General features: G+C 53.2%; 1 protein-coding gene across 3 annotated transcripts in view; it reads right to left on the bottom strand.

Moving 5' to 3' along the window:
* Positions 1–25,730, bottom strand: part of DAB2IP (DAB2 interacting protein) — a 182,887-nt gene that overhangs the window by 147,670 nt on the left and 9,487 nt on the right. The window contains exon 1 of one of the 3 annotated variants that reach the window (XM_090274668.1): positions 13,975–14,400. The exons of 1 other annotated variant lie outside the window; for it this stretch is intronic. In XM_090274668.1, the coding sequence (XP_090130794.1) occupies positions 13,975–14,077 (103 nt within the window). In that variant the 5' untranslated portion in view covers positions 14,078–14,400. Of the gene's footprint in view, positions 1–12,691; positions 12,871–13,974; positions 14,401–25,730 lie in introns of those variants that run through there. One more of the 3 variants, XM_090274675.1, reaches the window with a different exon arrangement.

Below are 25,730 nucleotides of genomic sequence, written 5' to 3'. Positions count from 1 at the left end.
AGCAGGTGGTCGGACACAGACTCAAGGAACCGGTCACAGCACCAAGTCTAGCTAAGAGCTGTGGTGGAAACAGAGGAAGCCCCCTCTCTCCCTGAGGGCCCTCCCTCTCCTTGCTGGGCAGCTCATGAGCTCCCAACCCCCCACTAGAGCCCTCCAAGGCCCTGGACCAGGCAGGAGTCAGGAGACGGCATGAGGTGGGAACTTGGACAGATCACCCTGGGCCTCAGTTTTTCTCATCCGTAAAGTGGGGATGAAAATGCCACATGACTCCCAGACAGAAGGCAGTGGAAGGAAGTTCAATGTCCACGCCTCACAGGGGGGGTGGTCGTTCGACAAAGGACCGGTCGCCTCTGGGACGGGACCCAAATCTGTGCCCCGTGGGTCTGGGAAGGGAGGGCTGCAGGCAGAGGGGAGAGGAGAGGTCCCACAGGAGCCACTGCACCATGCTGCTTCCTCCAGACAAGCCCCAGAAGCGAGAGGCCTGCGGAACTTTCCAGTCCAGGCTTTTCCTCTCATGTCCCGGGCATTCAGACAGCTGAAGTTGGGCTTTCTCTGGGCAGTAGCCAGGGGTGCCATTTGGGGGAGAAAATCCCCCCACTGCCTTTTTATCCACTGAGCAGATCAGCTTCCCATTGTCCTTGGGCCTCCTCACGCTGAGGTCCTCCCTTCAAGCTGTTTGCTCTCTGTGTCCCCATTGAGCCAGGCTCTCTAACCTGTCCTTGCTCCCAGGGGACAGCAGGGCCCCAGGTGGCAGAATCCAGAGCCAGCACCTCCGTCTGCCCAGAAGAAAGGTCAGGCCGAGTCACAGCACCTGCAGTCCCTAAAGGCTCTCCAAGGGGTTGTCACTGCCTCCCTGGCTCTCTGGGAGGCCAGGGGGTGAGGACCAGGGCCAGGGCCATGGTCAGGCAGGGCCAGTGCCCAAGACTGACCTGCTTGTGGCAAGAGGTAACCAAACCCATCAGACCTGATGCCTGCCTCTCAGCTCCTTATTTTCTACAGCAAACCTGCCCCAGTTCCCCCGTCAGGCAAGCTCCTGCGCAACTCACGCACCTTCAGTACAACAGAGAGAAAATTCAAAGGTAAGAAATACATTAATTCAGTCGCTGCTCCACCCCCACCATAACCATCACCAGCAGCACCGCTGGCCGTCAGCACCTCGGAAGACGCCTTTGTGGGCACCCCCTGCCTCTGCACCAGCACCCTCTCCTAAAACAATATTCAGTTCTGAATTACCGAAATCAATTACTCCAAGAAGGAACTCAGGCAGACGGGCGCTAGAATAAAGACAGCAGATAATTCCCACCGTCAGGTAATTGCTCCCTTGAGAATTTCAGATAATAAAAGAGGAATCTTAAAAGAGAGCACTTTCTCCCAGAAAGGAAGGGAAGCCTGTGCATTGGTAAACAGAAGGGTCCTCCTTCCTTGCTGCCTTCTCTCCCCTCCCTGGGCTATGCCCCTGCAGGACTAACCCACGGGGATGGGGTGGAAGGCAGGAGGGGCTGGGTTCTGGGATCCCTGGCCCGAGGACATCTGCCTCTCCTGTCCTTCCTTGGCGGGGATACAGACAGGGCCAGGGCTCCCATTACACTAGGGCTCAGGGATACAGGATTGGCGGCTGATCTCTCTCTACACACGTGTCAAACTTATACCCTGAAAGGCCAAAAGCTCTTTGAGAGCAGGTCCTTCCTTGGCTGTCACTACCAGCCTTCCTTCATCACCTGGCCCTGGACATGCACATAAAGGACCCGTCAACTGATCCATGAGGTGATGGAGGGGCACATGGGTTTACCAAGGGCCAGTTACTGAGCCCTTTGGGCCTTGGTTTCCCTGATGTAAAATGGGAAATAGCATCAAAATATGACATAGATGTCACAATGCCACATCCCTAGGAAGGTCACAAAGCCTTGTCAATAGGTATTCCAAGGAGAGGATATCCTGCGGTCTGAGGTTTGAAGAGTTCTGGGGTCAACAAAGCTCAGCGGGTTTCTTTACTGCAGGACTTCTCAAAGCCTTTAATGTGGATTGGGACTGTGTGAATTGGCATAAATAAAGTATGCAGCCTTTTCCAAACCTCCGTTCAACAAAGCATTTCCCCAAACTGCCATTCCATGAAACACACTTGGGCCAGCGATGGTGGCAGACACAGGCATAGCAAGGATGTCACAAGGCCCTGCGCTTCAGTGCCTGAGGTCATTCTGAAGGGAAAAGGAGGAGCAAAGATATGGTAGGGGACATCCATGTGGAGGGGACTGCCCAAGCAGGAGCCAGAAGAGAGAGGGGCCGGGGCATGTTGGTCCTGGGTGTTACTGGAGAGAAGAAGGTGAGGCTGGGAAGTCAGACTGGGGAGGGTCTTGGGATAGAGAAGGTGAGGGGTTTTTTTAAGGTCTTTGAGTAAAAATAAAGGCTTACTTGTAGGAGTACTTACCACATGCTGGCATAGTGCAAGGCACAATTCTTACAACATTCCTAGCAAGCAGGTGCCATTGTACCCCTCACTTTAGGGCCAAGGACAAGTTAAGTGGCTGCCCTAATTCATGCAGTGACTGAGGGGCAAGGCAGAGATTGGAAGCCCCCGGCATATCCATTCAGAACCCAGGCCCCTAACCGCTGCGCTGTCCTGCCCAGAACCCAGTGCCTGCAACACCATCAAGGCATGGAGAAGAGCTGATGCTCCTCCCCATGGAAGCCTTCTCCCTACACCCTGGTTATTGATTTGCACTTCATCAGCCAGTTCCACCCACCCAGTATATACACAGGTGGGTCGTTCTAAATATTTAAAACGCATCCTCAACCATCCCTCCGTGAATGGACAAGAAGGTGCCAAAACAGCAAGTTGGCACTGACAGAAACATGTGGCCAAAGCCATCAGCATCCTCAACAAGATGTATGTTTCCCAAGCACGTGGCTGCTGCCTGATTTATTGCGGAGCTGTTCTAAGGTAGAGCAGACCTCTGTAGGGAAGGGGTTGGGGGCGGGGACAGTGGGGAAAAGGCATCCTGGTCACCAAATAGTTCAATAATCATCTCAATCACAGTAAAGATATCACCAGGCCACTTCCTGCTCTCCAACAGGAAAGGAAGTGAAATTGTTTGTCTTCATTCAATCAGGTAATTAACTGGACAATGCAGAGAGACATTCCAGCAGGGATATAAATACTCAAAATCCCTGCACTAGCTGGAGAGGAGGATGTCAACAACAGGAACTCAGCGGCAAGGGGAGAGGTGAAGGTGGAGAGGTGTGTCCCCAGTTAAAAACAACAGCGCAGGCAGCAGTTTATAATGACAGGCATTGTCCCCGCGCCAGCTCTGTGATAAGCACTTTGTAAGCATTACCTCACTCCAGCCTCAAAACAACTTGATGAGGTAGTTGTCACAATTATCCTCATTTGACAGAGGAGGAAACTGAGGTGCAGGCAGTGAAATGACTGGCCTGAGGACACATCATGGAAGTGACAAACTCTTCTCCAAATTTAAACTCACTTCTTCATCCATACCCCTCTGCACCTTCCTCAAAGCCATGCCAGAGATAAAGGAGATATAGGGATGTTCTGGTCTAAATGGGGAAACTGAGGCAGGGTTGGACACTTTCCCCCTCCCCAAGTGTCCTGACTCACAGGCTTCCCAGCTGCCCAGGCTTCTGGACTACCCTAGAGAACCAGGAAAGCTTGGGAAAGGTGATTTCACAATCCTGTTTGCAGAAACCTGGGCAACTGTCCTCATGGGGCCAGCTCCAGCCCCACCACCTCCAGGAAGCCCCCCTGATTTCTCACCTTCCCCCCACACCAACCTGCGGCCTCACCAAGATTGAGCACCCTTTCTCCATAGATCCTCTGGAAAGAGGGAGGAGTTGAATCTCAAACTGGTTTGAGTCTCTCCCACCTCATCTTCACCCGGCAGGCTTGCTTCAACAAACACTCACCCTGGTAGCAAAACCACAGAAACAAGCTCTAGAGGAATGTGAATGCCGTGCAAAAGGTAAACTTCAAGTGCCTTAAAGAAATTTATCTTTTCCTCTATTATCCCCTTTCTCTGTGCATCACTGTTATTTGGCTCATTTGAGTTACTGTGTACCTTTACAAGAAAAACAAATAAGTAGTTCATACAGTCTCTTTAGTTCAGACTTTTCCATACCCAGAACTGCTTTCACCAAAGTCCTACTTAATCACACCTAATATCTACACATTCATGCATTCCCGAACCCAGAGGGGCTGGCCCAGTAGCTGAGAGCAGAGAACAGTGAGGGACGCTGTGAGCTATGGAGTGGGGAAGACGTTCATTCAAATTCTATCCACACGCCTTTCCAGCTGGGCGATTTTAGGCAAATCACTCCTCTCTAGGCCTCAGTTTCCTCATCTGCAAAATGGAGATGATAGCAGGATCTCATGGATCTGGTGCAAAAACCAAATGGGCTAATTTCTGGAAAGTCTTAAGTCCAGTGCCTGGCCCATGGAAAGTATTCAGAAAGTGTGAGCTGCTAGCAATTATTATTACAGCCCAGAGAGGTCCTGCGTCTTGCTCAGGGTCGCAGAGCCAGTGTGAGGCAGAGAAAACACTAACAGCAGGTCCTGGCTCCTGGTCCACGCGCTTTCTCAGCACAAAGCCGCTCTCCTGGGAACCTGTCAGATGGCACCGCCCAGGGGCTTATCATGACCCAGCAGCTTCCCCAGGCCTGCAGTCCACAGGCCAAGGACAAAGTCCCAAGCAACAGGTTTGTTTTTCTCCCACACATGCACAAAATCGACAAGTGGCTCAGAGTGAAAGTTCCCAAACCTTGGCATCCTCCACCATCCAGAGGTGAGCGGTGATCTCATCCCTGTGACTAAGCCGACGCCTGCCGACGCCGAGAGCCCTCTCTGAGAACCCACAGGCTTGGCACTGCTGGCTCCCAGCCCCAGGAGGAGCCAAGGCTGCAAAACCAGGATTCCTGCAGAGCTGGGAATCCCTGCTCTGGGAGCCCAGAAAGGATCGGCGTGGTTCTGAAAAGCAAAGTGGTGCTGCAGCCGAAGACCAGGGTGGAACTGGAGATCTAGGTTCAAGTCCCAGCTTCGTCATGAGCTGCTCATGAGTTTTAGACAAACCCAGGCCTGTCTGCTTAACTCTAAAGTGGGTGGATTACAGATTTCTAATGGTCTGTAGGCTTAGGTCTGGTTCAGCACTCAAGGCCTCTGGCCTAGCAGGGGAAGGAGTGAAAGCTAATATAGGTATGGATCCCAGGACAGCAGGAAGTAGAATGTGCAGAAAGAGAGGCCAGTGCTGTGCAGGTGTCCTGCAGGCTGCCTGGAGGAGCTGGGGCCTGAACGGGGTCCCAGTGGGGGAGGGGTGAAGCTGAGAGGAAGAGAAAATGAACTCTGGTGGTCAAGGGCAAGGTGCCCGGGGTCGGAGGCACTAGGGCAGCCTGTTAAGGCTTCAGTGAATCAGGCCAGGGGTAGGGGAAGAGCCTTCCCCCACCACTTCAGTTGCTGCCTCCTCCCTCTCACCTAATTCCTCCTACCATGAAGCCAGAGAGACAGACAACCAGAAGAGCCTAGATTAAAAACTTTTAAAAAGCCAAGAAACCCAGATGTAGACTATGCCCAGAACTGGCTCCTCCTAGAACCCAAAAGCAGCAGAAAATAGGGTCCTCCCTGTCCTGTGGTGCCAGGTTCCAGAAGGAAAGGTAGGGGTGGACGGAGTGTTTTCTGAGGGATTTTAAAAATCCTCTCTACCAAACACCATACGTGACACCTGCAGCAAAGCCGGGGTGGGGGCACCCCATTGCACTGCACAGTCGTGCACTGTTGATAAAGCAGGGAGCAGCAGTGCTCTGGAATCCTCAATAGCTCCCTGGTGCCTACAGCATCATGTTGACATATTCTTTATGGTATTTAGGGCCTCAATTTGGGGTCCTGATGGTACTTCTCTGCTTCATTGCCATCGCCAACCCCTTAACCCCCACACCTCTACCCCAGCCACTTACAACCTCTAGCTGATCCCCCACCCCATCAGGAGCCCCTGTCCCTTGGGGCCTTGATCGTCCTCCTCAGGTTCTTACTCTTCTCACTGTCCTTGCTACTTTGCTTAATAATCTACCCCTAGTGTTTCAACCACCCCCTTCTCCTGGGTAGCTTGTCAATTAGGCCCCTTGCAAGAGCACAGAACACAGACATGGGGGGCAGGGAACAGACCTAGGTGCTGCCACCAAATTTTGGCTACAGCCTCCCGTGAGGAACGGGGCGCACGCCTCCACGCCCTCATTTATAAAGCGGGCAGTGCGACCTCCACCTGCGTCAGCCGCGGCTGAGCCTCTCAAGTGAGATAATGGAGCCAAGGGCTCTGCACAGCCTCAAGTGTGACACGCACCCAAGGGATTAGGATGGCTATTTTTAACTCCCCACATCCTGGCCGAAAACAAATCCCTCACACACCCTGCAGATCCCTATCAGGGGGCTGGCAGAGACTTTTGGGAATTCTCTCCTCCCGGAAGCAGCGCCTGTGTTGATGACTTATCCTCTGCTGGGAAAGGCTCCGAGGGCCCTGCTCCAGCCGGGACCAGCTCCCACGATGTCTGGCCGGGTCCTCACAGCCCCTGTCAAACAGCCATTTCTTGGTGAACTCAGTTGTTACATATTTCCCAGCGGGTGACAGCCAGACAGGGTCACCAAACATACTGAGAAGGGTTATTCATTTATTTGCTTATTCATCTACCCGTACACACCCTCCTGTCCCCCTCTGAGGAGGTGGAGCCTGCTCCAGGGTCACCTAGATGGGTCAACCATGAGCACCTAGCAACCATGTGCTAGGATGCTCAGTCTAGGGACAGAGGCAGGGGTGGAGACAGGTAAACTAACAGAGCAGAAGTGAATGGGACAGTCAATACCAAAGGCACCATGGATGTTATGGGACTCCAGGGACTCCTGCCAGCCTCCAGCTGAGAAAAGGGCTTAGACAGACCATGATCAGTCTTGTTCCTCTCCCTCCAGCACCCCCAGTAGCCCTTGGACCTTACCACCATGGGTCTGTAATAGATGGCAGCCACTGTGACCTACAGGGAGCTGGGCATTTCCTGCTTTAGGACGGAGAGCTCCTTCCTGGTCACCTGGCCCACCTGTGTGGGTGTTGACTAAATTCATACAGATATCGCTCATTCTCCCGGGTCCCACCTGGCCCACCTGCCACCGCCTGAGTTCACGCTCATCAAATGATATCATGGGCAAATGACTCCAGGCAAGAGTTTCACAGAGAAAAGCCTCATTCTGAATGGGGAGCCCTACCTCCTGGCTCCCTGGTGGGGAGCCCTTCCTCCTCAAGGCCCCCGTGGAGCCCAACGAGCACTGGACATGGAGAGAAGCCAGGGCAAGCCCTGGGCAGCCTCTTACTGGCTGTGCGAGCTCAGCCAAGCATCCCCTCTCTGAGCCTCAGTTTCCTCAGGAGAACGTCAGCTTAAAGGACTACATTAAACAAGACCCCGGAGTGAAAGCGTCTTACAAATTCAGACACTTTATAGACATATTTTGTTTTAGCATAAATTTTTGTCCTCATTTTCACTCTTTCCCCTTTGGTTTCTGGGGCTCAAGAACCCTCTCTGACCCTTGGGCACAGACAGTTTCCCTAGAGGTTCTGGCCACAAATATCTGTGCAACACTAGAAAGTCATGTGATCCCTCGATACCTCTAGGGCCACATCCGTGGGCCCCTAACACCATCTCAGGGACCCCCAAGACCCTTCATAAGTACTCTGCCAACTTTCTTATGAATTCTAAGGAATCAGGTGGATCTGGGCCGGAAGAGACCTGCAGTTCAGCCTGCAGGTGGGAGAACGGACAGGCGCCCTTTTCAGACCTGATTCCAGGCTGCTCTGTCTTCAGTGCCACAAAGCCAGAATAGATGTTTTAAAAAAGCAGATCGAGAGCAATCCAAAGGAGATAGGAGAGTCTTTCTGCACACCAAAGGCACCTCTCTGTCTGCCCCTGTCCTGGAGCCAGCCTGGCCCAGAGCACACACTGAGAGGACCCCGACCTGTTTGCCTTGCAAAGCAGGGTGCAGGCAAAACACTCTGAGTTAGGAGCAGGAAACCCTAGCCCGGTTATAAGCCAGCCCAACTCGACAAGGCTTTCTGAGCATTTTCCAGAGTAAGGAAGGCCCTTGCTGGGCCCTAACCACTTCGTGGACGCTGAGATGAGAGGTAAGGCCAGGACCTTGCCCTCTAGAAGTTCATAGCACATCTCGGAGATGAGAAAGTATAAGGCAAGGTGGTTGATAAGAGCTACAGGCCAGCATCTGCAGAGGGACAGCTCACCCTGAGTGGGGTGATGAGAGGGAGGGGAGGTGACATTTATGCCAGACCCAGAAGGACAGGAAGAATTTGGGCAATGAAGCACTGACCAAGAGAGAAGGTCATCCAAGAGTCACCGGCGGAAAGACCAGGACACAGGCAGCCTGCAGAGCAGAGAGAGAAGAGGGAGGCAGGGAGGAAACTGGAGCAGGTGTAGGGTCCTGACTGCCAGGCCAGGAAGAATGGGTTTGATCCTGTGGGTGGGTAACAGGGAGCCACACCCCAGGGAGGGAAGGAGAGGCATGATGGAGGGGGAAACTGAGGGCAGGTGGCTAGCAGAGGCTGTGGTTAACAGGGCCTGCTTTAGGAAGCCAGGCTGCGCATAGGGAACAGGCAACTGGATCCCCTCAGCCAGTTGCTCAGCTCCAGGGAGAGGTTCCAGCCACCTAGGCACAGATACCAGTCAGGAGGGGGTGGGCTCAATGAAGGCTGGGGACACCCAGGAGGGAGACAAGAAACTATTACGCATCCTCCTGGTCTCTCCGCCAAGGTTATTCTGGGCTGAGAGGGGTGCTCAGCTGGGTGGGTGTCAGACCACACACTGCCCCTCGGCTCCCAGTTATGCCACCATCACCTCCTGCAGAGTTCAGAGTACAAACTACTATTTCATTCCAAGGCGAGCCCCCTGGGCTGCCTCCCGCCATCCCCCCGCCCCAGCTCCCCGAGCCCCCTGACACTGACTGGTTTCATAACAAGCCCCAGTGAAGCACTCTGCCCCCTACCTGTGCCCGGAGCTCATCCCTAGAAATACAGAACATGCAGAAAAAAGGGCATCCTGTCACTGTCTGGTTGGGTGGGAAGCTTGGAGATTTAACTAAACACCTCCCCTTCCCCTTTAAAGAAAAGACAACTAAAGTTTTATTGTTGTTGTTTTATCCTCATCAAGGGCATTTTTTCATTGCTTTTAGAGAGAGACAGAGAAGCAATGATGTGAGAAATATTAATTGGTTGCCTCCCGCACATGCCCTGACTGCAACCTAGGAATGTGCCCTGACCAGGAATCAAACCCACAGCCTTTCAGTGTACAGGATGACACTCCAACCAACCGATCCACACCAGCCAGGGTGAAACTGAAGTTTTAAAAGATGACCAGCCTTGCCCAGGATCACACAGCCTGATGGTGGCCCAGTCGGAACCCAGGTCTTCAAGCTTCCAGCTGAGGGCTCTGGCACCAAAGCCATGACCAGGTGAAGCAGAGGAACAATAAGGTTGAGATACAGTCCGAAAAGGCCTGGGCTTATTGTCCAAGGACCTGGGTTCAAGTTCAAACTTGACCACCATCCTCCCCCACACACGGACATTAGAGCTTTGGACAGGTCACTTAACTTCCTGGACTCAGTGACTTCCTCTGTAAAATGGGTGTTTAATGAGTCATCGCCTCCATAGGATTAAGCAGGATGGAGGTGGAACAGAGCTCTGGGCACAGCACAGCTAGAACAGGACTGGGAGAGTCCAGAGGCCTAGGCGAGGGACTCCTTTAGCCCTCACGCTCCTGACAGCCAGCCCCACCCACCAGCCTCAGGTCACACATTTCTCAGGAGCTGCCCAGGGACAAGCAGAGCAGGCCTCCAGGGGAAGGGACAGGTTTCTACTGGGTCTTACAATACACATGCACACATGGCAGGCCCACCCCACTTCCCACCCCCAGAAGTTTGGACACAGCACCTCCTGTCTGAGAGGTCAGAGGCCATCCTGGAGCCATGGAGGAGGAATGGGTGTGAGTGTGTGTGTGGTCCTGCCCACCTCTCCTGGATCCCCACCACCCTGGCTGAGAAATCTGAGCACAAGGGCCTCATGCAGGGTGCACCAATACTTCTAGGAAGAAGAAGCCAGAGGCCTAGGGGGTGGAGAGGTGAGCAGGGCCTCCTGGGAACCGTAGACTCACTACCACACACATCCCTTGTGGCAGGAGAAGATTCTGTCCTCCAAGGGCCTGCCCCATAATGCCTGCCATCCACCCAGGAGACTTCCACAGCCATCCACAGATACTGGGTATAACATCACGTCCATTTTACCACTGGGAGAAAGCCCGAGAAAGCCCCAGAAAGGAAAAGTAACCAGCTCAAAAGAATGAAACCAAGACTTGAATTTAGATCTCTTGTATATCCTATATTCTCTCCCTAGGAATATTTTAGGTCTATGGTTCTCAAACAGTGGTGCATATGTGAATGGCCAGAGGAATTATAAAAAGTGCAGATTCTTACGTCTGGAGTAAGGTGAGGAATCTGCATTTCAACAAGTGCCCAAGTGATTGTGATAAAAGCTCTGCCAGCACACCACACAGACCCAGGCAGCCACACACATACACACACACACACACACACACACCGTGGGAATGCATGATGGCACAGAACAAAAGTACCGATTAGAAGCTTGGGCTCCAAAGGCAGATGCTGGGTTTGGGATGTACTCCAGCTCCTTCTGGATTATATGATTTGGGGTGAATCTCAACCTCTCTAAACCTGTTTCTTCATATGCAAAATGAGGACAAGAAAAGAATCAACCTCATGGGGTTGCCTTTAGGATGCAAGGAAATACGTGTAAAGCCTGCAGCACAGGACCTGGCATATAATAAACACTCAGTAAATGGCACTATGATCATTGCCAAATTCAGTTCAATGTGGTAAATGCCTAAAGGGAGGAACAGAATGCCAGGCACTGGGGACTACAGTGTATAATTGAGCCAGTAAGAGATGCCTGAAGGGTGGTACTAAAACCAGTGGGTAGAAGTAACAGGGACACAGATTTCTGTTCCAAGCAGGAAGAATTTTTTAACAGACTAGAGTTGCCCAATAAGGAAGCCAGCTGCCTAGTGGGCTGACTGTCACTAGAGGATCCCGGCAAAAAAGTCTACGTGTTCAACAGGCAGAGACGCAACACCAGGGATGGAAGAATGGGAAGGGGGTGGCCTGGATGATCTTGAAGGCACCAGGGTGTGCCGGTTGGCCCCTCTCTCCCTATCATGCTGGTTAATTAGTGCATCTGCATTTCCCTCGTATTTATAACATTTACCCCCAAGATGAGGAGAGATCAGTGGTAGACAGAAAGCCTATACCTTCTGAATAGTTCGTGACAAGGAGGGGGATGGAGGGGGGTATCTTAAATCTCAGACCTACAAACTCATTGGAACCATATGCCTTGGAGGGTATGTGCAGCTGTGCATTTTTCTCAAAATGGTTGGTTGAGAGGGGCTGTTTCACACCAATTTTTAAGAGGAGAGGAAACTGAGGCACAGAGTAAATGGGTACCTAAGGCAGCAAAAAGGGCCAAGATCCAGGTTGCACACTGGCAGCCGAAAGCTGTTGTCCTGTGAGCCAGGTGCTTTCCACACTTCACCTCTCAAAGGCCCCACTAGTTCTTCCTGGAGTGGGACCTTTGAATTCAGAGATGTTAGGGAAGCTGCCTAAGGTCACACAGCTAGTGAGAGCAAGGCCCAAAGCTGGTGTTTGATTTGGTTTCTAATTCTCAGGTGTACTAGCTTAGGTCAAGAAAAAACAGGAGTTTGGCTTTGAGATTGAGGGGAAATACTGTAATGTAAAAGATGATAATTCTCATAAGTGACAAGCTACCTACTCATCCACCCTCAATCAAAATTAAATTCAAATCAAAATTACTTTTTCCCCTAAACCGTAGAAGGGGGCTGGGGGAAAAAGGCTCAGTTGCCATGTGACTCAAGCCAGACAGCCCAAAAGAATGAACCATCCAGAAACTAGAAAACCAGATATTCCCACGAGGCTGGGAATTGGGACCTGAATGGTTTTGGTCCCCATTCCCACTCTGCTTAGCTCAAGGTGGTTTCACGGAGGGCAGAGTACAAGGCAGCCCAGGAAACAGAAAAGAGACCTCACTTCAGTGACCCCGCCCCCTGAAAACTGAAGAGCAGCTAGGGTTGAACAAAACAACACCCCAAACTCGGGTGCCCTGGGGTGCCTGGCTCTGCACAGCAAGGAGTGGCTATCCAATTATCAACCCTCAGAGCGAATCAATAAGTAAGGTCTGAAGTTTTGTGAGACCACTGGGAACGCTGGGATTGGAAGGCTAGAGAGCCTCCCCCAAAACCCTCCCGCCAGCTGCGGGCCCCAGCTAGGGGGTGCCTTCCTTGTAATGCCCAGAGAGATCCTCTCCCAGGACCGAGATACAGAGGCAACGCGCACAATAAAGTTTAAAGGTTCAACCCACCAGTAGAGATCCTCACAGCACAGGGGGCTGTGAGGTGGGAGAGGGGTGAGCAAAGCAAAGTCGCAGCCCACTCGTCTGTCCGGTACCCACAAACCTCTAATCAGGGTCGCCAGACCCTCTTGAACCCCGGATCCCTCTGGGATCCCTGCAGGCCTCCAAGCCCCTGGGTCCCCTCATCTTGATTCAGGCGCCCTAGCTCTTACCTCTATGCGCCGGCGGGGCCGGGGGGCGCTGCCATCCCAAAGGCGCCTGAGCCCGGCCCAGGGGCAAGGTCCCGAGGTGGCGGGGTCGCGAGATCCCCAGGCGACAGGAAAGTTGCCGTGGCGCCAGCCAGGCTGAGAGCAGCGGTGCGGGCCACGCAGGCTGAGGCCCGGCAGGAGCGCCCTCCGGCCGGCTCCGCGCCTCTGCCTGCGCCGCGGTACTCCGGCTCTAGGGCTCCCCGGGCCACCCGGCCGGCCCAGCCCGGCCAATCGCAGGCCCGGCCACCCGCAGCTCCGCCCGCCTGGCCCGCACTGAGCGGAGGCCGGGAGGGGAGGGGCGGGGGCGCACCTGTTTGACCAACCCACCCCACTACTGCTGCCCCGCCCAGCCGGCCTGGGCAGGGCGGACCCCCTCATTCCTGACACACGCCCCCTGTCCCTGCTTTGGCCCACGATCTGGGCCGGGCTACACGCCCCCTCCCTCCGACCCCCCCATCTAAGCCAGGCCACACGCCCTCGGCTCTCGGGCCGGCGGGGTCCAGGGCGCCGCCGTCCCAGCTAGCCCACCAGGGCACTCTGTGCGGCCGACTACGTTCCTTGCCTGAACCCCAGGATTTCAGAGATAAAACCCGGCTTTAGCCTGTGGACTATAGGGGTACGCGACTGAGGAGTGGAACGCGACTCTACTTTGCTCACCTCTCTTCCACACTACACCCTCCTCTCCCACAAGGATCTTGGCGAGTCCTCTGACCTCTGAAACTTTGCTGTGGGCCCTGCCTTGATCTTCGGCCGCCCACGGGAGCCAAGATCTGATGCTAAGTCCAGAGCTTTAGGAGAGAATGGGGGAGGAGGGGGAGAGGGCCACAGAGAAGGCAATTCTAACCCTCCCACTAACACACTCTCTCGAGAATCCCATCTGGGTTGGGGCAAACTTCTCCAGAATGCTTGCGATCCCCTTCAGCCGGTACCCTAACTTCCTTTGGGGTCACAACAAATATTAAAGCTTGACGATTTCATTGTCCCATTTTCCAGATAGGAAGACTGTGCCCAAAGGGAGGGGAACGCTCCTCGGGCCCCGGTAGCAAAACAGTAACTTTTTCAAACTAAAGGTGAGTTTGCAGAGAGCGTCTGGCTCTTCTCCCCAGCCCCGTGCGGATGCCTGGCGTCTCCCCGAGACCCCGACCTCGCCTCCCGCTGCGGACCTGGGATGGGGAAGGAGAAAAAGGCCCCAGCAAGTGCTTGGGAAGAGCGAGGGGCACGCCCGCCGCCTGCCGGGCCTTACTTACCTCGGCAGCAAATCGTGTCCTCGCAGAGCGCGCCGGCGGGAGGCCCCAGCAGGGGCAGGGAGGCCCAGGCCAGCGCGCGGGAGGCCGTGCCGCCGGCTCCCATCCCGGACGGCCGGGGCCGTGCCTCGGTCCGCGAGCCTTCCACCCTCCGCGGCACCTGTGGGGACAGCGCTGTGCCGGCGGCGTGGGCCTCAGGGGTGGGACCCGGGCCAGGCCCGGAGTGGGGGCGTGCAGGGCTCCCCGGGCTGTCAGTGGCTCGGATTCCCAAAATCGCGGCTCCGGCTCGCGACCCGCGCAGGACGCGCTGGGCAAGGCACTATTTTTAGCGAGAGCTGCTCTCCCAGTTGGGCAGACAGAACTAGTTGATTCGGCCGCTGGGGAAGGGCCTGCACCTGGAGCTCCCCGGAACGGCCGCCGCAGCTCTGCTGAAAGCTGATCCTTCGCATTCCTGCCTCTCGAGGCGGGAGGGCGGGCGGACGCCTCTAATTCCTGGGGGAAGCCAGCGTCCTCTCTGAAGGCAGCGCCTGGGCCCCAAGTGCACGCCCAGAACGGAGCTCTTTAAATTGACTCTGAAACCCCGCCAGACTTCCTGCTGGTGACCCCAGGCCTCTGACGACTTCCCATAAAATGCGCACCGAAGGTCCCACGCTCCCTACTGGTCTCTAGCAATGGAAAGAGCCCCCCCAGACATGGGATCTGGGTCCCAGCACCAACAAAAGCTGGCACACATACACCACTCAGGAGCTACTTGTTGAAAGGAGGGAGGGAGGAGTGAAAATCCAGGACCAGAAGAGCCGCGGAGGGTCAAGTAAAGCCTGGGTAGTACGAGATGGGTGAAGAGGGTGGCCTTGAAATCCCACAGAAGCCCTAGTCCAACACTTTATGGCAGCGCGACCCTGTCAAGTCATCTCACCTCTGTGCCTTAGTTTCCTCTTCTGCATAAAGGAGTCTTGGGAGCCCAAGAGAGAGTGTGAGGAGGTCTTCATAACAAACAAACGCGTGACCTGGATGGTCATGTAATGAGTGATGAGAGGGACCCAAAGATGAATTAAGACAGGGATCTGCTTTCAGGAAGCCTCAAGCCCTGCTAATTCAAGGGAGGAGGCTCTAAGAGCCTAAAAAGGTACAATGAAACCATGTGATATTAGCCCAAGGATGGACAGATAGGCTGATGATAGAACATGTATGGAAACCTGATGCTGAAGTGGTGTTGCACGTCCTGGGGAAAGGGTGGACTGTTCTTTACTATAAATGGTGCTTTTACAGAGAGATAGGCTGTCCGTATGGGGGAAAATGAAACGGAATTCCTACCTCTCACCGTGCATAAAAAGAAATCAGTTTCAAGTGGATTAAAGACTTAAATTCAAAAACCTTGTAATACGGAAATCTTTCTTAAAGACTCTTGTGTCTTTAAGCACAACCCCTTAAGAAAGAGATCAATACATTTGATTAAAGTATAAAACCCCTGTTTATCAAAAGAAGATATTGGGAACACGAAATCCAAAATATACAAATCAAACTATATGAACAGGCAATTTGAAGAAGGGGAAACATGAATGGCCAGTAAACATAGGAAAATATATTCAGTCTCACTCGTGATAAGAAAAATACAAACACAACCCAATCAAGCGCTGTTTCCACCAGTGAGACTGCTGACCAGCAAAGGGGTGGGGACAGCAAAAAGAACTCTCATACACTCCTGGTGGGGTGGGAGGGTACCGCTCTGAAAAACAACTGGACAGTATTTACACATGTCAAAGATGCAAGCACCCCAGTGACCCAGAGACTTGGCTTCTGACATAAACCCAGAGAACCTCTTGCTCATTGCAGCAGCATTTATTCTAGAAAAGAATCTGAACAGCCTCAATGCCATCAGAGAAAGAACACACAGACAGACTGTGGAGCTGTCAGTGAAATTCTAAACTGCGGTGAAAATGAATGACTAGACCTCCTCATGAATCTAAGTGAGGGGATGGGGAGCAAGTTGCAGAAGATCAAATTGTATGATATCATTTACATAGATTTTTTTTTAAACGTGCAGAACAAAATGATACCATATTTTGCTAGGAATGTGCATACGTGGTAAAAGTATAAATAAGTTCAGAGGAATGATAAATACACCATTAAGGGAAGAGTTTATCCTTGGGGGGAGAGGAAGATAGGATGGATGATGGGAGCAGCTTCAGTCATATTGGTAAGGTTTGATTTCTTGACCTGGGCTGTAGTTACAAAAGTGTTTTGTGTTTTTGTTTTCGTTTTTTTTAACTCTTTATAACTTTTTTTAAGGAACAGAGCAAGCATGATAAGCGTCCTCATAAAATCCAGTCCTGCTCTGAACTGCAGGTTCCTTATTTTGATATGTGGTCATTGTGCCTATGAAGTGCTGTATAAATTATAAGAACATGAATAGCCCGCTCCCCAGTCTGCACTGGGGCCCTTCACACCCTAGTCCCAGCCGGCTGAGACTCCCAAACCCAAGCACCACCAGGCAGGCAGGTCTCCCAAGCTGCCCTCCCACCTCTGTAATGCCTTTGCACAGACCGTTTACCCCTGCAATTCCTGTTGTCCCTGTCTCTGCCAAGCCAGGGCCTGTTTCTCCTGCTGAGCCATTTCAGCCCGTGAGAAGGCCCTGGGAGCCATTCATTGGCCCTCCCAAGCAGAGGGTTCCCACAGCGCCTGCCCACCGCACCGTCCATGTTTATAATATTGCAGATTGTCGCACCTGGTTATGAGCAGACTGTGAGCTTTTCCAGATCACAAACCTTGTCTGAGCCACCATTGCCACCCCACCACCTACGTGTAGCCTGGCCTCAGGAGGGTCTGTTGAATGAATAAAGGGGTGAGCGGATGCAAATACTCACAAACAAGACGGGGTCATGCCAAACTGTCCAGGAAAGCAATCCCACTATACAGATCTTCTCTGTGTGTTCTTCGGAGGCGATGAGACCTTTGGGATCAGAGCGACCTGGGTTCACATCTGGACTGAGCCCTCTGCCAGTTGTGTGACCTGTGACACGCGACGATATCCCTCTGCACCTCAGTTTCTGGGTCTGCGCAACCAACATGTGCCCAGGGCTTATCGCAAGGGGTTCTTGTGAAGATTCTGTGCGATAATAGAGGCAAAAGGCATGGCCCCATTTTTTGAGCAGGTAGTAATTATAGTAATTACATGAATATTGGCCAAGAGGAAGATGTTTTGCAGGGGAGGGTGGAAGGAACCCACGTGAGTTACTATGAAAGTGGGAGGCTGGATATATATGTCAGGGAGTGTTCTCCAGTTCCGAACAAAGGCATGCACCTGGAGGCTGGCCCATAAGGTGGGAGGGTCAGAAGTGTGCTCCAAGTTAGTGCCTCCGCCCATCCCGTGTCCTAACACCGGGTGAGGTGCTGTGCAGCAATTCCGAACCACAAACCCTCCTGTCTGTCTCCCCACGTCCACTTTGCCCCCCTCCAATCTGTCCTCACGTGTAGCCCAGGGATTCCAATCTGGACCCATCTTTTCCTCGCCAGCTTCCATCTGTAGGGGCGACAGAGCTGGCGGCACCTTCCCCGGGGACACGTCTGAAGCGATTTACCAAATGCATCGTCTGCACTATATATGCAAAATCCACATATGTCTGCTAGCTGGGAGCTTCCATCAAGGCAGCATAGAGGATGGCAAATTGCTTACGGTCCAGACTCTAGAAGATGAATTGGCCAATGTTATGTGTTGTACAAGCAAAAAATATATCAAGTCACCAGGGCTATGTGGGCACCGGAAAAGAACAAGACTGTGCACTTCATGGGTTCGGAGGAGATTTTCTGAACTAATGAGCTGATCCTATTTGATCCAGATCACACTGGGCAATGTACTGTTATTCTGGTGATGTGGACATTAGCCCCAGTTGGCTCTTTGTCCTATGCAAATAGGCATGCAAGGCAGGAACCCCTACCCAGCTTAAGGTCTGCCGTCTCAATGCTTCTCAGAGAGATTACCAATGACCTTCTTGTTGGTCACACCAAAGGACACCTTTCCATCTTCATCTCGCCCGACCTCTTGGCTTTACTTTACCCCCTGGACACTCTCTGATCTTTCCTGTCTCTCCATCCTTCCCCAGTTTTTCTCCTAGCTCTCCGGTTCTCTTCTTGGTTCCATCATTTTACTCCACTGATCTATAAAACCTGGAGTCTGAGATTATCTGAGTTCCCCTTATCCTTCCAGACTCTCCACTTCAGCTGCATCCAGGCCCCTGGCTTCAAACACTGTCCTTTCGCTGGTGCGTCCCAAATGTTTATTTCCAGGCCAGTCCAGACACTGTCTGTTCTCTCTTGCCTGGACTTCAGGAAGAACTGAGCTGCCTCCCTGCGTCCACCTGGGCCCTCTCTCTGCTGATCTCTGTCTATGGCTTCTCCTCGTGAGGTCTGTAAAGCACAGATTTAATCAAATCACCCCAAGCCGGCTTGGAAGCTTTCAATGGTTTCTTGTCTTTATGTGGCCTAGCCTGCCCTGGGTGGTCTGGCTCCAGCCCACCTCTCCACACTGTCATCTCCCCCTCCTTCTCTGCCTTCAGCCACCCAGCCAGCTCCCAGTCCCCAGCTGTGTGATGCTTTTTGCCCATTATACAGACTTTGCACACAGGCTCCCCTCTCCAGACCACTTCCCTCTGTCCCCTCTACTCCTCGGCCCAGTTCACTTCTTCCCATGGCAGCTTAGGAGTCACGTCCCCAGGGAAGTCTTCCCTGACCTTGCACACTACACACACTTTTCCTTGTGGCATTTATCACAGTTGGTCCCTGTGCCTTCGTTGTGTGACACCCTCCCGGGGCTGGACATCCCTGAGCACAAGCATCGTGCCTGGTTTTGTCCATTGTTACACCCCGTCCCCTCCGACCCCTCAGGAAAGGATTTGGTACATAGTAGGTGCTCAATGAATATTTGTTGAATGAATTAGTGAATCCAAATTCATTTACACACCTCCAATGCTACATCCGTGTAATAGATACCTGCAGAAGTGTGAGTGCTTTGCCAGGTGCTCTGTGTGTTCACTCCCTTAATTCTCACAGCCACATCTGAGGAGGTTCTAACACTATTCATTTTCACTCAGCAGGTGAGGAAACTGAGGCTCAGAGAGTTTAAGCGATCTGCAGGACAGCAGACAGTGTATAAACAACAGTGCCTGTACCACACTCTTGTATTCATGCATACGATGTTTTATTGTTGTACAAGCTAACTAATTACTCAGTCTCTCATTGAGGTGGTAGGCCCTTGGTTGATGAGAGAAGTGAGATTCAACACTGAGGCATCATATGGTGAAGACCTGGGCCCACCAGAACCCCTGGGCAGGGACGACATGAATGAAGGGGGAGGGGAGGGAGCAGAGAGCCAGTGTTTGCATGGGGCAGAGAGGGTTACTCTAGAATCATCTATAGAGATGTGCAAACCTTGCTTCTGGCTGAGAATTAAACACCCAGAGAGAGTGCGGCTGGAGTCAGACACTATGAGGGGAGGAAGGATCAGGTGATGGTGACCAGGAGGATGGCTCTGGTCCCAAGGGCAGGCCTCTTTCGAGGGGCCCAGCCCTGCCCTAGTTTAATCAGCCCGATGCTTTAATTCTGCCTCTGTAGTTTCTCTCACGCCCACCCCTGCTGTCCCTGGATTCCCCGAGTGTCTGTCAATGTCAACATTGACGGGGACCCCTCTGTGCTACATGCTGAGCTTGGTGCTGGGGATACAGATAAATGAGCAGTGAGCTGCTCACTTGCGCAGGGACGAGATAGTCAACAACACTGCCTGGGTGCTGGCCCCATGTGCTCATGACCAGGACGGGGGGTGGGGTGGCTCTGGGGGTCCTGATGCCAGCCTGGGTTGGGGGGCCAGAGCGGTGGCTCCAGGAAAGGCTTCCAAGGATATGACCTCTGAGTGTCTTAAAGGAGCAGAGAGAGAACTAATTGCAACAGGCAGAAAGGAGCCAGCCCATGCCCAAGCTTGGCAATGTGAGCCGGCCTAGTCTGCTCAGGGATGCCAGTCGGACAGTGTGGGAGATGGGACAGGAAGAAGAGGCTGGGCTGGTCAGGAGGGGTCCCCGAATGCCATGCCCAGGAGCTGGGACTTCGGGAGCTGCTGGGAGACCTCAAGCACAGAGGGCCAGTCAATGCCCTAGTTTTACAAACACCCCTTCATCTGGAGGAGGAAGATGGATTTAAAGGGTACAGGCTGGAAGCTAGCAAGAGCACAGTGAGAGGAGAGGGGTGACTGGCAGTGAGGAAGGAAGGACAGACAGCCCTGCAGAGGGACCTGGTCAGAAAGAAGACAAGAGGTTGGGTGCTTGCCAGAGGGGAATGCTTGGGTTGGGGGGTGAGGGGGGTGAATGCTGTGATATGCAACCCAGATCCCCCACCCCATCAAGAATAGAGGACTCCCCCCCGCCACGTGTGGGGAGACTCCTACAAGATGGCCCTCAGCTTCAGCCCTCTTTGGGGGTGGCCTCTGCTGAAGAGGGCCAGCAGCTGAGGTGACATCCCCAGAAGGTGGTAACTCTACGTTCAGTGGCCCATCACTCCAGCGCCCCCGCCCCTGCCACCTGGGGGGGCTGAGGCCTGCCCTGAGACTAAATGGCAGCTCAGCTCCTCCTTATACCCAGCCCTGCTACGTGCCTTGCCTTTCCCTTCCTTTCCCTTCCTTTCCTTTTCCTTCCCGTCCCTTCCCTTCCCGGGAGCCACCTCCCTCACAGACTTCCTTCTCACTGATACATCTCAGGGCCTGCTTCCTAGGGAACCTACCCTGGACCTAGGAGAGAGTGTGACCGTGAAGCTGGCAGTGACAGAGGTGAGCAATGTTCAAGGGAACGAATAATGTTTTAGGACAGGTGTGTCCTGTGCAAGATTTTGGACATACACTAAAAAGTTACCTGTTACTTATCTCATCACCTTCTGACCTTCTCCCTGCCAGCAGCCCCCTAGTGGGTCTCCCACACTGTGACCCGAGTACCTCACAGGCGCTGTCTATCCTTCCTTTGCTCAAGCACCTGCAGTGGCTCCCCATTGTCCAACCCTCAACTGGTCTAATTGTCAGCCACTCTCTCCACCCCATCTCCCATCTTCTAACACCCCCTTTAATCTTCTGCCTCTGGCTTTTTGCTCAGCTGTTTTCTCTGCCTACCCTCCCCTGTGTCCACTCTTCCAGGAAGCCTTCCAGATCCCTCTGGGTGGGTGGAAGCACCTTGGTTGTCTCTGAGTCATTATTTCCTTGTCCCTAAAATGGGGGATGAGAGCGCCTCTTTCAGGTTGGTGAGGGGATGAGAAACCATGTTCAGAAAGTGCCAGAAATACTGTCCAATACTGGTACTCGCCAGTCGCCGGTGCTTGGATCACTGAGTGCCTGGCACCCAGTGGGCACAAATTGAATTGAATTGACTCAAATCCAAGGTCCTGAGCTTTTATAGTTCACCTCACTTCTTGGAATGCCCATGCCCAATAATGGAACTCGCACAAATTCCATTTCCTAGATTAAGATGGTCTGAAAGCCACTGCAACTCTGATTCCCCAACAGTTCCTCTCCCAGCTGACAAAGGACCAAACCAGTTCCCCAGAAAGGGCCGTTTTGTAACCAAACATGGTGCCCAACCTCTCCAGCAGGAAGCAAGTAACAAACACCCTCCACACACGTTTCTGTCTCAAGCCCTCCCAATCCCAGACCACAATAGGTGATGTCTCATAACCGTTAGCATAATTACCCAACTGCAATGCCAGAGAGAAGCGATTAGATGAGCCTGTGATTTTTGCACAGTTATTCGTCTCAAGTAAGTCACCTGAAGTTCATCTGCCATCAGGATTCATGGCTGCATTCCGTAATCACAGGGAATTATTTTCCTAATAACAGAGGCACCTTGATCTAATTTAGTTTTAATGCCAGGAGATACCCTCCCAGAATAATCAGCTCCAGGGCCATTCCAATTTCCAGGTTTGTTACACGTTCTGGAGAGAAGATTCAATTCAAGCAGTCTGAAGTTACTTCTCTATCACCCAAAGTCATCGAGGGGCGAAATGAAATCCTACCTCTGCGTTTACAGAAAAATGCAGGGAGAAGCTCAGCCGTAGGGAGTGGGTGGCAGGGAGGTGGGGGGGGGTCCCCCACAACTGGAAGACACTGCTGATGGGTGAGGACCGGGCTGGGTTAGTACCACAAAGGAATTCCCTGGGAGAACCCTAATTTTCTTTCCATTTAATTATCTCATCTATTCTTTTTATTCCACTTAGGCAGCCTCTCCTTAGCAAGAGCTGTTATCTGAATACAAATATTGGTAACAAACTCTTATGGAGCCCTATTCCAGGCACTTTACACATATTAACTCATTACATCCCATGAGGCAGATGGGTGCTGCTCTTATCCCCACTGTATAGATGGGAAAGCTGAGGCAGAGAGGTTAAGAAACATGCCTCAAGTCACACGGCTAGTAAGAGGCATAGCTGCAATGCGAACCTTAGACCAGGAACTCCCCCACGTTCACATTCAAGGAGAAATTCTGAACCCACCGGGAATTGTTCCGGGCCTCTCACTTCCCCTTCACAACTACTCTGGGATGGGGCTATTGCTAGCCCCATCTTGTTGAGAAAGATTCTGAGTCTCAAGAGGAGAGTGGTTTGGCCAAGGTCAACACAGGGAGGAAATGAAAGAAGTGAGACTTGAACCCTGAGGTTCCGGTTCTTACACCTCGTGGTGCCTTGGTGAACACCGGCAAGTCTGTGCAGTGTCTATGCACAGCCCTGGAGGCAAGCTGGGCATAATGTAGTTAAACTAAGTGCACAGTGACCCAGGGTGACCAGCCACCAGCTCTGCTCTTCCCTTCCTGCTTTGGGACAGTCCTTCTTGCCCATCCCTGACCCCTCGCTCCAGAAACCAAGTGTCCTCTGTTGTCATTTCATGTTACCAAACAAACCCCACTTTCCAATTCCTAGTCACTCACTCATAGGTTTATGCCTTCAGTAGAGGGCTGGGCTGGTTCGGGAGAAGGGCCAGGAGGTTAGCCTGGCTCTGCCACTCTGTTCCTCTCCTGGCCTTGGTCTTCCTGTCTGTTCAAGAAGGAGGTGGGTTAGACCAGTGCCTTTTAAACTGAGCCCCAGAATCTTCATTTCAGATGTTCTGTGAAAATTTTTAAGCGAGCCCGATGTTTGTATCAGAGGAAAGCGAGCTGCTCTGGGCAGAGCGGTGTCAGGGGAAAGGGCCGTTTCCCCTGCTTGGCAACCTGTGGGCACCTCGTTGGCAGCCCAGACCTCCTCTGACACGGGTGGGAAACCAGCGACCCGGACAGTCTGTTGGCTCTTGGGCTTCCTGGATCCAAGGACTCTGGGCTCCACAGGTGGCCAGTGGTGCCCAAAGTGCAGTGTGGGCAACTAAGTGTCGCCCTGGGACCGACCCCCAACACTTGTCCTGCCTGGTGGTGACATCAAGGGCCAAATCTGAGAGGAACCTGTCATCGAGGCCAGGCTGTGGGCTCACACCTGGAGGCTCATCACAGAGAAATGATATCTGTTTCTCCCAGCGGACTGTGGGGTCATTCCCCAGTGTCCAGAAGGACAGGCTGCTCCCCATTACTAAGAACACATTTTGGGTCTGAAAGGGTGTGGACAGGAGTTGGCTGGGAGGTCTGGTGCACAGGAGAGAGAGCCATGATGTAGCAGCAAGCAGCTGCGTAGGAGAGCCGCTCAGCCATGGGAGAGGGCCATGCGGGCAGCGTGCATGTAGAAGAGAGGAGGAGTGGCCATGAGGAAGGAGCCGTGAGCTGAAAGGGGGTTCAGTCACGCTGCCCGTCGTGAAGTAGCAGCTATGCAGCCTGTCGTCAGGATCCGGCCCTGCGGCCTGGGCTGGTAGGAGGGCAGGTGTGCTGCTGCTTGGATGGGGCCCGCTCCAGCTGACCCTGAAGTCACCACGGCCTCTGCCAGACTCTATCTGGATTCTTGGAACTCCGGGCATAATGAGAGGACACTCTCAGGACTTGTGCCTTTCCGGGACGTCACCATGATTCAGTGTAACACGGCACAGGCTTTCCTGGGCTATTATTGGGAGGCTGAGGACATTGTACCCCAGATCCTGAGGAAAGAGCTGACAGATAAGGAATGGGGAACTGTTAGGCTTGATTCTGGTTTATAGTCTTTTGGGGAGCAAGGGAAGTGCTGGGTCTCGTAGGAGAACAGGGATCTGAAGTGCTCACAGTTCGTTCCCCCGCCACCACCACCACCACCCAAGGTTGGAATATTGTAAATAAAGACCTGTTTTTCTTTAAAAAAAAAGTTTGGTTTTGTTTTTTATCCCTCCCTCTCTCCTTCCTTCCTTCACGAAATGCTCACTAGTCTCCAGCTTTCAATTCTAGGCCCAGGACTACCGGGGAAACAAGAGAACATGGGTACTGCCCTCAGGACAGAGACTTCAGAGTTTCATCCTGGGGCGAGTGGTGCCACCAACACACAAGGCACCATAGGAGCTGGGAGGGCTTCCTGGAGGCAGCGATGACCAAAGGGCACCAGCGTGAGAGTAGGAGTTAGCCCAGTGGAGGGGGGCTGCAAGGGGGAGATGGCAGTGTTCCAGGCTCAGAAGAGAGGGGTGAAAATCACGGAGGCCTAGAGAGGGATCTGGCTGAAAGGTGGGGTTGGGGGGCCATGGCGAGTCGGGTGAGATAAGTGTCCTTGAGGGGCTGTCCAAGGGCTGTGGACCTGATCCTGAGGGTCATGGGAGCTCGTGGAAGGGTTAAGCAGAGGAGGCAGGAAGGCCAGACGCGCATTTTAGAAGCTCATTTGGCTGCACATGGTTGGGGGTGGGGAGACAGTAATAACAGGGCGCCTACCCCCTCTTAACACTCTCCTCCAACCCCGGGATCCCTCTGAGACACAGCACGTGGACCAGAGGGAAGAAAGGCTCTGGGCTGCTGTCTGTTCCCATCCTGGCCTGCCCCACCCCACCCCTGCCTGGAAGGCAGCCTTTGACCCCTTCATCCCAGGATAACGGGTCAGGACCAGCTTAAAACTCCATCCGACTGGCTGAGATGCTTTGATTTCATGGCCCCTGGAAAGGGCCTGTTTGTGAACAGGAACGCAGGCAGGAGGAGGTTAGCTTTCCCACTTCCCATACCTTCCATCCAAAACGCTGCTCTGACAAGAGCCTCTCCCAGCCTTGCAGCCCCTCTTGGCCCTGGATCACCGCCCAACAGCACACCCCCACCCCCATGCTGAGCGGGGGAGGGGAGGTTCCATCCCCAAACACAAGCTCTTTTGTTCCACCCCCCCAGCTCAGCGCTCCGGACTGCATCCGTGTTGGTGAAGGTTTTCCTGGCACTCAGTGAGCCCAGGTCAGCTGAGGGATGCGGCCTGGCACGGGCTGAGGGGCTGGGGACCAGAGCTGGAGCACACAGGCCTTTGCAGGCTGCAGCTTTGGGCCCTGTCCCTCCTCTGCTCACACCCCTTCCTTGGCTCCAGCTTACTCTAGGACAGTAATTCCTAACGAGGGCAATGTTATTTTTCAGGGAACATTTTGCAATGTCTGGAGACATTTTTGGTTGTCACAGCTTGGGCTGGAGGAGCCAGATATGCTACTGGCATCTGGGGGGTAGAGGGAAAGGATGCAGCTAAACGTCCTCCAATGCACAGAACGGTCCACACATGTCCCCACGACAAAGAGCCATTGAGCCCTAAATGTAGGAGTGCCGAGGGAGGGTAAAACCCCCTCACTCCAGGTCCTCGTCTGTAACCCAGCCTTTGGAGCAGTTGCCCCCTGTTTCAGACTGGGA

The sequence above is a fragment of the Furipterus horrens genome, unplaced genomic scaffold, assembly GCF_987537825.1.
Source record: "Furipterus horrens unplaced genomic scaffold, mFurHor1.1.pri manual_scaffold_4, whole genome shotgun sequence".
Taxonomy (NCBI): Eukaryota; Metazoa; Chordata; class Mammalia; order Chiroptera; family Furipteridae; genus Furipterus; species Furipterus horrens.
The sequence above is the reverse complement of the archived record's forward strand: the minus strand, read 5'-3'. Positions and strand labels throughout refer to the sequence as shown.